This window comes from Nicotiana attenuata, unplaced genomic scaffold (genome assembly GCF_001879085.1).
Source record: "Nicotiana attenuata strain UT unplaced genomic scaffold, NIATTr2, whole genome shotgun sequence".
In the NCBI taxonomy this organism is placed as follows: Eukaryota; Viridiplantae; Streptophyta; class Magnoliopsida; order Solanales; family Solanaceae; genus Nicotiana; species Nicotiana attenuata.
Window position 1 is genome coordinate 179,777 of NW_017670941.1, and position 12,509 is coordinate 192,285.

Consider the following 12,509-nt stretch of genomic DNA (forward strand, 5'->3'; position numbering starts at 1 on the left):
CCTTACCCCCCCCCCCCCCCCCCCCCGGTATTTAATAGAAATAAATAAATAAATAAATATTTATGTAAATTATTGACTTAGTGGGAAACACCATATTGCGTCAAGAACCAAAATCAGACTTTTTTTTAAATTATTTTTGTTGGAACCATCAAATCCATTGTAATCGAGTTTGGAACTTTTGGTTTGGTCAGATATATATTTATATTTATAACCTTGAGAAAAGATTATCTTAATTGTTTAATTTTTCTCCAATAAACTATAAGGATTTGACATAATGATTCCGCAAAAAGAAAAAAACAAATATATATTAGTATATAACTAATAAAATCAAGTTTTGTTGTTTTCTTTTTGGGCTACGCGTTACAAAGTTTTTAGGTTTTTTAAGAACTCACTTTTTGTCTGATTAATCGTTTGTTTAACGAAAAATTACATATTTTTATGTGAGCGTGCATGTGCTTTGTAGTGTAAAGCGTTGCAAGTGACTTGATGTTCACACCTTAAATAAGACTCGTTTTTTCCTCCTCTTCTTCTACTTTTCTTTTACAACCGTGATATTTGGGCTAATTTATGCACATCTCGATTAATTTGCGACATATTTGTACGTCCAATCGTATCATGTGTTTCTTCCTCTACTTTTCTTCAGGTTTTGCTGATTTAATATCGTTGTTCTGTGTCGAAGGGGACATTCGATAAAATTGACACGATATACAGTCATACAGAGAAGATTAACATGGCCTACCAATGCTACCATGCACAAAATGAAAAGTGATCCAATATTGTTGTTCTATTTCTCATCCATCGTTCAACCAATATGCAATTAAATAGACTTGTTTTTATAGATTATTACCTTCATGCTTACACTGAGATTATTTTACCCATGGTCATTGAACTTTTGTGTTTGTTACCCAAAAGTTACTTTTTTTTTTTGTTAAGTAAAAATCATTCAACTTTGTGTTCATTACACAAAAGTCACTTTCTTTCTTTTGTTACACAAAAATTATTTTACTTTGCTCTAGTTATCACAAAAGTCACATTTTTACTTGAAAAGTCTATTATGCCCTTGATATTATATAAACCTTCATATTTATGTAATACCTTCTATATTATATACTATATAATATATTTTTAACTATGTATTTTATTTATAAATAAAATAACTTAATATTAATTTTATTTATTATTTTTATAATATATTCATATATTTAATTTTTTCTTAAACATTAATTTTCAAGATATATTAGTAGCGTTATTAAATTTGTCAGTAATTTTAATATATATTAGTAGAAGAAAAAAATCGGCAAGTACATTTCCGTGAGAAAATTCACAGGTAAACAAACAAGAAAATGAGGAAAAAATCAAATGTTAATCTGAAGAAAAATCCCTAGGTACTACATGCGAATTTAGCTGGGGGTATTTTCTTGGGGATATTTATCTGGCAATTGGTTATTTGGAAAATTATATTACTAGAAATTCGGCAAAAACCATCCAAAAAAATCGATCAAAGTTGGTCGGTAATGGCCAATAACCGTCCAAAATACGACCATTAACGTGTGATCGGTATTTTAAAGGTTGGAAGGGCACACCGACCAAAGTTGGTCGGTAATTGCAGACCAACTTTGGTGGGTCAATTAAATTCAAAAAAAAAAGTATTGCTGTATATATGATCATTATGGCACTTCGTAAGATCATCTCTAGAGGGCTCGAGGCGCAGCTCGAGGTTCGACCTCGAGGGTTCTCAATGTTCAACCTCGGGGCAGTGTAGATCGATGGCTATCATGGATAAGCGGGGGATTCCCAAGGCGTGTGATTAAAGCTGACCAAGTCTATTAGGCTATTACAAGCCCGTATTGTGGTATTAAATGGCTGTACCAGCCGCGTATCTTTGCAATAAATGCACATGTACTGTGTTGGGATTCCCCCTCCTGTATAAAGGGGATCCTTGTCATTTTTTGCACACATGATATTCAATACAAGAACAAAAACATTCTGTGCTCTCTACTTAAACATATTCTCCCTTGAGTTTATTGCTTATATTTATTACATTGCTTACATTTATTGCCTTCCATTGATTGTTCTTCATTTATTACTCATCATTGATCATAAAGAGCCTACATCAAAGCTCTTAGTACTGTTAGTCCTTCATCGGCTATCTCCAGTCGAGCTCATCAGCTTAACCTCGAGGCCCCGTATAGGCTAGCTCGAGGCCCCGACTCACGGTCACTCGATTTTCTTGCCACGCTATCTTCAAGCCCTTATCTTATTTTCTAGTCTCACGCTTAACATCTACTGTTTAGCAACTAACATAAAAAGAAATCACGTATTTTTAGAACCACAAAATCAAATCTAATTGTAATTACCATTCTCAAGGTAAACAATTGCTGAAAAAAAGTTGTTTTTAAAACGCTACTAATATATCTTGAAATTAACATTAAGGCAAAATTAAATATACGATATAAAAATAATAAATAAAATAATATTAAGTTATTTTATTTATAAATAAAATACATAGTTAAAAATATATTATATAGTATATAATATAGAAGGTACTACATAAATATGAAAGTTTATATAATATCAAGGGCATAATAGACTTTTCAAGTAAAATGTGACTTTTGTGATAACTAGAGCAAAATTTAATGATTTTTGTGTAACAAAAGAAAGAAAAATGACATTTGTGTAAGGAACACAAAGTTGAATAATTTTTACGTAACAAAAAAAAAAAAAAGGGACTTTTTGGTAAAAAACACAAAAGTTCTGACCAAGGATAAAATTATCTCTGCTTACACAAGACTTTTTCTATAGGATTTTTGCTTTCTTGTTTTGGTAAGTCTTCTTGGGTAAGATTTGGTTGATGACCTTTATAGTGTTTTGTTTTTCTTTTTAAATCCGGTGTTCAATGACTTTACAATATTTAAATTCACACCGAATAATCTTATATTGAGGTAAAGGCTCCCTAATTGGCAAAGGAAGTCCCATGCGCTTCAATATATGGTAGTTTGCTCTAAGATCTTAAAGAGCAAAAAGAAATATATACATTATTAAAATATAAAAAGAGAAATTAAATAAAGTGGCAACGACTATGCTTGGCAACCACATATTTAATGTAAAACCTCCAATTATTTACGCACACAGCCAATAAAGTATTATATAATGTATATTATAATATTGAACAGCTTGTATGAGTTCTATCAAAATGACACCAAATGTAAAGCCTTGAATGTTTCTTTGCATTGAATATAAATTTTATAAATATCTGTCCTTTTAGACTTATCTGAACTCTTTTTGTTTGTATTAACTCATCAAACCCTCTTTTTTTTTACTTATTATTATTAATATTATGGGGATTTTTCTAGTCAAATTGTGGGTCATTCAAGAAGTATGCATGGAAGTTTCAAAAAGCTTTGAGCTTCACTTTTCTCTAATATTATTATTATTATTATTCAAAAAGGCAAATCATGTTTGTCAATTTCAAATGTTCACCAACTCAAAAATCAATATCAAATGCATCCCAACCTAAGCAAATACATCATTATGGCTAATAAACACTTAATTAGTATAATTAATTGTCTTTACCTTTTAACTATTTTTTCTACCTAGTTATGCAAGCAAATGCCTACACGATCCATACACGATACAACAACGATCCAGTATAGTCCCATAAGTGGGATCTGGGGAGGGTAGTGTGCACGCAGACCTTACCTCTATCCCATCGGGATGGAGAAGCACGCGATCCATACACGATGTATTAAATATTTCTATTTTTGTATTTATTTAAGAATTTAAGTACCTTAAAACAACATATTGAAGTGGCTGTTGTAGGTCACCTCTTGAAGAAGCGACTTATCAGAAAATAATTTTTATCCTTTGAACCATTGACATAATGTTTTATATATATATATATATATATATATATAAATTTTCTTCCATAAAATTCTTTCGGCAAATGGCCAAATATACTTCTCTACTTTCAAATATTGTTTACCTGTACCCTTCGTTATACTATTGTGCTATCCATACCGTCATACTTTGGAACAAAAATACCCCTATTTTGGATGCAGTGCCACGTGGCAGCACCAGATTAAAATGACCAATTTCTTTTTTTTACCCAACCCGTTTTACAAAAAACCCACAACCCGAACCATATTTTCATTTTTCAGTTTTTTTAAAGAATTTTCTTTTTGTAACTTAAAAGAAAATTGCAAAATATTTTCGTTTTTTTAAACTGAGTAGATACTGAAAAGATTTTGCAAAACAAATTGTAAAAACTGAAAAAAATCATTTTTTTAACAAAATATTTTTTTTTGTAAAAACTGATTTTTTTTCCAGCTTTAACAAAATATTTTAGTTTTTTAAAAACTGAAAAATATATTTAAAACAAAATATTTTCGTTTTTTGAAAAATGTTTTTTTTCATTTATTTCATTTTTTTAAAGATTTTCTTTTTGTAAAAACTGAAAAAACAAATTTGTATAAACTGAATTTTTTTTGTAAAAACAGAAAACAAATATTTTTGTTTTTTAAAAACTGAAAAAATTATTTTCAACAAAATATTTTCGTTTTTGAATTTTTTTTTTTCATTTTTTCAGTTTTTTAAAAGAATTTTGTTTTGTAAAAACTGGAAAAACAAATTTGTAAAAACAGAAAAAAAATATTTTTTGTTTTTTAACAAAATATTTTCGTTTTTTAAAAACTAAAAATTTAGAAAAAAATGAAAATAGGGGTCGGGTTGTGGGTTTTTTTAAAACGGGTCGGGTAAAAAAAAGGAAATGAGTCGTTTTAATCTGGTGTTGCCACGTGGCACTCCATTCAAAATAGGGGTATTTTTGTTTCAGAGTATGACAGTAGGGGTATAGATAACTCAATAGTATGACGGTAGGGGTATAGATAGCCCAATAGTATAACGAGGGGTACAGGTAAACAATATTTGAAAGTAGAGGAGTATATTTAGCCCTTTTCCGAAATTCTTTTTATAGTGTCTTAATAGATATATAGTTGTCTATAAAATCCATTTTTTCTTCTTTGAGTATATTTTGGTTTATTTTTTAGTGTGAAATCGTTTTATTTTTGGTGATTTATAATATATGTGGATCATGAAATTATATTAGTACTTTACTGTGTTAAGTCCTTCCCTTGATTTTGGCAAAGCTTGGAGGCTAAGCTAAATGTTTGCTTTGACCACCAACATTATGGTATGATGAATATGATCTTTTCAATTTTAATAATTTTTTTTAGGTTTGACCTATGAAAATAAAAAAAAAAATTAGTAGGAAGCATTTTTCTTTTTAACGAGCCTTACGCTGTGTGAATCTGGATTAATCTAGGTCTTATGCGCATGTGTAACACCGAGTAAAAAACCAAAAGAAATGTTTGCTTAACATGAGCAATTGCGATTACTCATGTCTACTAAGTCAATACAACGTCATTAGTATAAACTTCTTATTGAACGTACTATATAGTTTGACTTCAACAAGAAACTGAAAATATTCAAAGAGAATTTTTCTATTTTTCATTTTTCATTTTCCCACGCAGAGTTTTATCCACGCAGGGTATACTTATTGAAAATAGATGCGACAAAAGTGAAATAATCATATTTAAATTGAAAATATATAAAGGAGAAAGGAAAATTTATTGAGTCAAGTGGACTTCCCATTATAAGATAAAATGTGAACTTATATTCAAGTTCTACAAAAAATAATTTCTCTTGAAGTTTAAATTCTTTTTTCTTTATTTTCCATTAAGTAGGGCGGAATTTTTCAAAAAGCTATATGAAAGCCATTCGTGCTTAACAAGTTAAACGAGATTATAACGATCTTGCATACTTGTAAAGTTTCAACTAGAATTTGTTCATATTCTAGTTTATAATAAGGAGTAATAAATACTCCCTCCACTTCACTTTAATTGATTTTTTGACCTTTTTCTTGTGGTCCATAATATTTGATTTTTTCAGATCAAGAAAGAATTAACTTCTGTTTTTCGAATTTGCCCTTGGAATAAAGAGCCTAGGAGTATTTGTGATATTTTCAACGAACAAATTAAGGTTAATATGGTCATTTTTATTGTTAATTAATGCTAGAAGGTGAATTTTTTAATATTTGTAAAAACAATAAAAAAATCAATTAAAGTGGACCGGAGGGAGTACTTACTAAATAAACATAATTAAACAGCAACAACAACAACAACAAACCCAGTATGATCCCACAGATGGGGTCTGGGGAGGGTAGTCTGTACGCAGACCTTACCCCTACCTAATGCAGGTAGAGAGGCTGATTCCAATAAACTCTCGGCTCAGGAAGGACAAGAAGAAGAAAAGGAAAGGAAGAAAGGAAGAAAGAAGGAAGAGACAAGAAAAAGGGAGAGATAAAGGATAAGTAGTACCAAATAACAGCAACGTGCATACAATACCTGAGGCGAACAAAACCACATAACGTAATAAAAATCTAAGAATATGAGGAGACATCCATGCTACTAAGTATATCGGTGAACACTAAAAACTATCCACTAACCTTCTACCTTAATCCTCGACCTCCACACCCTCCTATCAAGAATAATGTCCTCAGTGAGCTGAAGCAGCGCAACATAATTAAACAATATTACCAAAAAAATTTGAATTTTTTAAAATGAAAAAAAAGGATATTATAAACAAAAGAGTAAAAATATCTGTTTTTTTTTTCTCTTTGAAAGAGTAAAAGGGTTTTGAAAATACTATTTTTATTACAGCCTCACTAAAAAGTCCATCCACGTGCCTACCCAGCCCCCCCCCCCTCCAACTACCCCACACCCTCCTATGTATCCTCTTCTCCTCCTATATATATAAATCAGCTTATAGCCATCAGTGTTAAAAGGAGCAGAAAATACCAACATAATATTCATTCTGTTATAGCACACAAAGCACAAAAGAGAAAAGAACAGTTCTTTTTTGTGAAAATCAAACCCAAAACCAAACCAAAAATCCCATTATATTTATTCCATTTTATTCAAATTTTATCCCATTTTCAGTTCTTGGGTTCTCAAGACTCTTACATTGAGGTAAAGTTTGAATCTTTATTGTTCATTTCATGATTTCTTGTGGATTTTCATGTATTTTTGCAACTTGGGTTTTCAAGAAGCTTGTGAAAATGTTTTGTGTTTGGTTTTGTTTTTGGGGTTGTTTCTTTTTCTTATGATCTGTTAAATGTGGGTTCTTTTCTGTTTTTTTCTTCTCTGGTTTGAACGTGTTTCTTTGAAATTTTGAGAGGTTGAGCTGACTAAATTAGAATATTCTGTGCATTTTTGTTGTCTGAGGTATTTGGGATATTGAAAATGCCATTGAGAAGTGGCTAGCCATTTGAAAAGATTCAGTTTTTGACACTTTTACCAATGGATTGTAAAGTTTATGCTTAGTTTCCACTTTGCTGAGACAATTGAAAACAACTACATACCTTGTATTATCCCACATCGTGGGGTCTGTACATCGTGGGGTTCGGGGAGTGAGTGTGTACGCACACCTTACCCCTACCTTTGTGAAGGCAGAGACGCTGTTTCCAATATAACCTCGGCTTCTGAGACAATTGAATCTGCCTTGTAAATGAGAAAATATGTCTTGATTGACTTGTTCAAATACAAAAATAAAATATTACTCCCTCCGTGATGTTGTTTGACTGACGCACGGAGTTTAAGGAAAAAAAAAAAACTTTTGAAACTAAAACATGCCATATAATGTGTCAAAAGTTGCAAAAAAGTTGGTTCCGGCAAATGATACTTTTGGTTCTCTTTTATTGGAGACTTAAATGGTAGTGTTAGTGTATTAATACAGCTCATAATGTGATGTACAAAAGTTGATGTGTTTACATTTGGCAGTTGATTATTATAATTTGAATCATTCAAATGCTAAGTATATATATTACTATTGGCAGGATTTTAGGTTTCAATAAGCTATTCAAGATCCATTTTGAAATCGTATGGGGTTATCCTTTTCATGCCCACTTGCCTCTCATAGTGATTTGGAAACTGCCCTTGAATCTGTCATTGTGAAATCTATTGATTTTGGATACGATGAGGGAAAGACGCCACTACGATCAGTTAGCTTCAAGAGCCAAGATACAGAACCAAAAATATTGCAATCGGATGGCTTTGGAAAGATTTCGATAGAAAAAACTGTCAGCTTTAGGACAATGGAAAATGCAATGGAGTTCAGTAAAACTTCATCAGAAGAGAAGCACGAGTTTAACGAGTTTCGTAGGTTAGACAGCATGAACGTAGAGTCTCCGAAATCTCCTCTAGTATATACTAGCAGCCCCAAACATGAGGCAGCTTTAAAGTTGCAGAAAGTGTACAAGAGCTTTAGGACTAGAAGAAAATTAGCAGACTGTGCTGTACTTATAGAGCAAAGCTGGTATGCCGTTCTATCCAAAAAAGAACACATCCTATCTTAAAATTCTGTTAATTTGATTTGTCCTAATTTGTATTTTCCAATAAATTTCAGGTGGAAGCTATTAGATTTTGCAGAACTCAAGCATAGTTCTATTTCATTTTTTGATCTTGATAAACACGAGACAGCAGTTTCACGTTGGTCGAGAGCGAGAACTAGAGCAGCCAAGGTAAAATTTGGATCATATCATTTATGCTTCTGAAAGTTAATGCGAAAATTTGAATTTACTTGAGATGGTTGCTGACTTTTATCTTCTTCATGCAGGTTGGCAAAGGCTTATCTAAAAATGGCAAAGCTCAAAAACTAGCTTTACAGCACTGGCTTGAAGCTGTAAGTAGATCTTTTTATGGTATACTGAGTTTATGTTTTTCGCCGAATTTCTATTTTGCTAATGCGGAAAAGGTTTCCTTTGGAACAGATTGACCCACGGCATCGTTATGGACACAACTTGCATTTCTATTATGTCCAATGGTTGCATTCTCAAAGCAAAGAGCCATTCTTCTACTGGTAATTGTCTAGATAACGAATGATTGAATTGTAACGATAATACATCGTAAAAGTTTCTCATTTGCTTACTGTGTTTCTCTGAATCAGGTTGGATATTGGAGAAGGAAAAGAAGTGAGTATTGTTGACAAATGCCCTCGATGGAAACTTCAGCAGCAGTGCATTAAGTACCTTGGTCCGGTAGGTCTTAGCTCCATTTATCAGTTTGTTGTAATGAGTACCTCGCTAATTGCTTCTATGGGGATTTGAAAATTTACTTACCATCGGTTTTTTTCTTCATTCACAACAGATGGAAAGAAAAGCTTATGAAGTTGAAGTGCAAGATGGGAAACTCTTCTACAAGGAAAACGGGAAGCTCCTTAACACTACTGATGAACCAAAAGACGCTAAGTGGATTTTTGTCCTCAGCACCTCCAAAACTTTATATGTTGGCAAGAAAATGAAAGGCACATTTCAGCACTCTAGTTTCTTGGCTGGAGGAGCCACATTAGCGGCTGGGAGAATAGTTGCCGAACAAGGAGTATTGAAGGTATGTTGATATATCACTTGCACACTTCCAATTCGACTTATATTGACACCTTATTCTGATTCCGATCTAACTCTTTTTGTCTTCATTAACTGAATTCTACAGGCTGTATGGCCTCATAGTGGACATTACCGACCTACCCCAGAAAATTTCCAGGACTTTGTTTCATTCATGAGGGAGAACAATGTCGACCTCAATGATGTTAAGGTACAAATTTGATCTTTTTAGGTTTTAGTTCATAGTTTCTAAAATAGAGTCACATGCTGATTAGTTTCACATTACGCAGCTTGATTCCGACGAAGATGAGGAAGCATCCATTGGCAAGAAGAGTGGTGTTTTCCTCAGAGGCAACTCTTCTGAGGATGACTTACAAAAAGATGTTTTGGAGACGGAAGCGAATGATTTAGAAGAGTCAACTTCAGAGAAAAGTGAGTTAAAAGTACAAGAAAATGCTGCTGATATACAACTTTCCGATTCAAAACCATGTCATAGCTTCAGTAGCAAATTGACTAATCTTCAAATTCCAAGCAATGATGATTTCTTACAGAAATTAAAGAATGAAAGTGAAGCTGCTAAATCTATTTCCAACTCCTTCTCATTAGAATCACCGTCAGATGGATATGAAACAGCAGAAGAATTATTTGCTCCTGAAAAAGATCAAACGGATTTAGAACGCAGCTCTTCTATCGAAGAGCTCGAGGAAAGTAAGGAAGAGATAATTCCAGAAGAATCTATTATCCAAAGGATAAATTCACACAAAGATCTTAAATCGTATCAGTTAGGAAAGCAATTGTCTTGCAAATGGAGCACGGGAGCTGGACCTCGAATCGGATGTTTGAGGGATTACCCCTCGCAGCTGCAATCCCATGCTTTAGAACAAGTGAGCTTGTCCCCGAGAAGTGCTACGCGTCTCAAGATGAACTTCCCTTCGAGGGCATCAACGCCAACGAGCTTGAGCAGGGTAATGCAGGTTTCCTGTTCCCTTTCTCCTCTTGGAAACAAGACTTTATCTTGCCTCAGTAGCAGATATTCCTCTCCTCCATATAAAGGACCATAACTTCAGTTACTAAACCTCATACTCATGAAATAGGATTTAGCTTTTTTTCTTTTCATTAGTCTGTTCTTTCACTGTGAATAGACAAGATAACATAGGGATTCTTTCTGATTCTTTTTAAAAGAATTCAATAGACAACTGTAAACAATTTTGTTGATCCTAGTATTAGGTTGCAAGATAGTTGTAATTTTTTTTGAGTTCCAATACATTGTAATTGGAAAAGAAAGAAATGAGAAACAAAAAAAAAAAGAAAAGGAAATCATTCATACATTCTTACTCTTCCATTTCATACATTTACTGCCCTTGTTTTGCTAGTAGGTGGTTTGTATGAGAATTAAAAGGTTAAGATCATATGTTGGTTGACAGATTGATATTTCTGGTTCTTGTAAATTGACCCATGTATTAGATGTGACAGATTGATATTTCTGGTTTTGAATGAAAGAAAAGTTAGTTTTGATTAGAGTTATAGTGCTCGGACTCTTCAAAAATGTCATCGTATGTGTATCAGATCCTCCAAAGTGCCGCAATATTTTCGGAAGTCCGAGCAACATAGGATTAGAGTCTCATGTTTTCCACAGTCACTTTGTTCTATGTTTACTTAGTACTGTATTTGCTTTTATATACATATAGAGCTCTGTGTGTTGATATTGTTAAGCCATGCTAGAGGAGAGTATATTTGATTTTGATTGTCAAAGGATCTTTGTTTGTTTCCTAGTTTTTCTTGGATAAAAAAACTGTTGAAAGGGTACAGGAAACTGATGCAAAGCATGAATCTTTAACAATGTTTTATATGGGCTAAAACCTTGTCTTAAAAAGACATTATTTCTTTCTGACAATCTCTTGTCAAAGCAAATAATATAGGCAGTTCTGATAAGACTGACTGACTCAAAGGTCATAGGCTAACTTCTTGTTAGAACTAGTTAATCATTTAAGAAACATCTAAGCACATGTTGATCTAGATCAAGATGCACAGAACTGAAAATTTTATTCATTTGTGGCCTCTAAGTTGTGGACTATATTGTAACTTAGTGGTCAATGAGGCGAGTTAAAATTTTGGAGATCAGGGTTCAAATTCCAGGGGAGACAAAATATCTTAGGTGATTTCTTAATGTCTGCCTAAGCATTGGTCGGATAGAATTATCCGATACCTATGTTGGTGATATAACAAGTATCCCATAAAATAATTTAGATGTGCAAGCTGCCCCGACACCATGTTGACTATGTAGTTTTTGAGCTCAGAAAGAAACATTTATTGGTTAAAAGTTGACATGAAAAGAAGTGGAACCTAATCTAACATATGTAAGACAATATAATGGGCAATTATTGGATGAGGAATTGCATTATTTGCAAAGCCAATTGTTACTGTCTAAGAGATGCAAAACATGGAATTGTTAAAAGTACAGACAAAAACTGAAAAAATAAAGTAGTTCATGAACTTGTCAATAATTAGGGAATATTACTAATATATGTTATTCTATTTCCAAAAGGCTGCACTTATCATGCTATCTACACATTTAAAACTTGCAATTTAGGCATGCAAGTTTTCTTTGAAACCACTTATTGATCCAAAACATTAGTAGTTTAAATAATTGTTGCATTAACTTAATGGTATCATGTTCTGTTTATTTTTTTACTTTTCCTTTAACTTATTTTTTTTGGTTTTATTTGAGTAAAGAACATTAAAGTACAAAGTCTTGGTTTTTGCTATCTACTTCCAGCTCATTAGGTTACTTGGAGTCCAACAATTGGTTTGAGTGTTCTTTGAAAGATTTTTGATCTTAAATTTGAAGATTGCATATCAAGGAAGTTGATTCAAAGATGGATAATTCTTCTTAAATTATTGTTCAACAGATCTATGGAAGATTGCATTTGAATGTACATCCAATTATCTTATGAGTTTAATACTAAAAACTTCCATCAATTTATTTATTATTATTATTATTATTATTATTATTATTGTTGTTGTTATTATTATTATTATTATTATTATTATTATTATTATTATTATTATTATTATT

General features: G+C 32.2%; 1 protein-coding gene across 1 annotated transcript; it reads left to right on the top strand.

Moving 5' to 3' along the window:
• The first annotated feature begins 6,842 nt into the window (after positions 1–6,842).
• On the top strand, positions 6,843–10,802 carry LOC109244665 (IQ domain-containing protein IQM2-like). Its single transcript, XM_019411797.1, has 9 exons — positions 6,843–7,025; positions 7,892–8,370; positions 8,461–8,575; positions 8,671–8,736; positions 8,825–8,913; positions 9,001–9,091; positions 9,201–9,440; positions 9,543–9,644; positions 9,724–10,802. Exons 2-9 carry the CDS (start codon positions 7,937–7,939, stop codon positions 10,492–10,494), a joined length of 1,908 nt encoding a protein of 635 aa, XP_019267342.1. The 5' UTR covers positions 6,843–7,025; positions 7,892–7,936; the 3' UTR covers positions 10,495–10,802.
• The last annotated feature ends 1,707 nt before the right edge of the window (positions 10,803–12,509 follow it).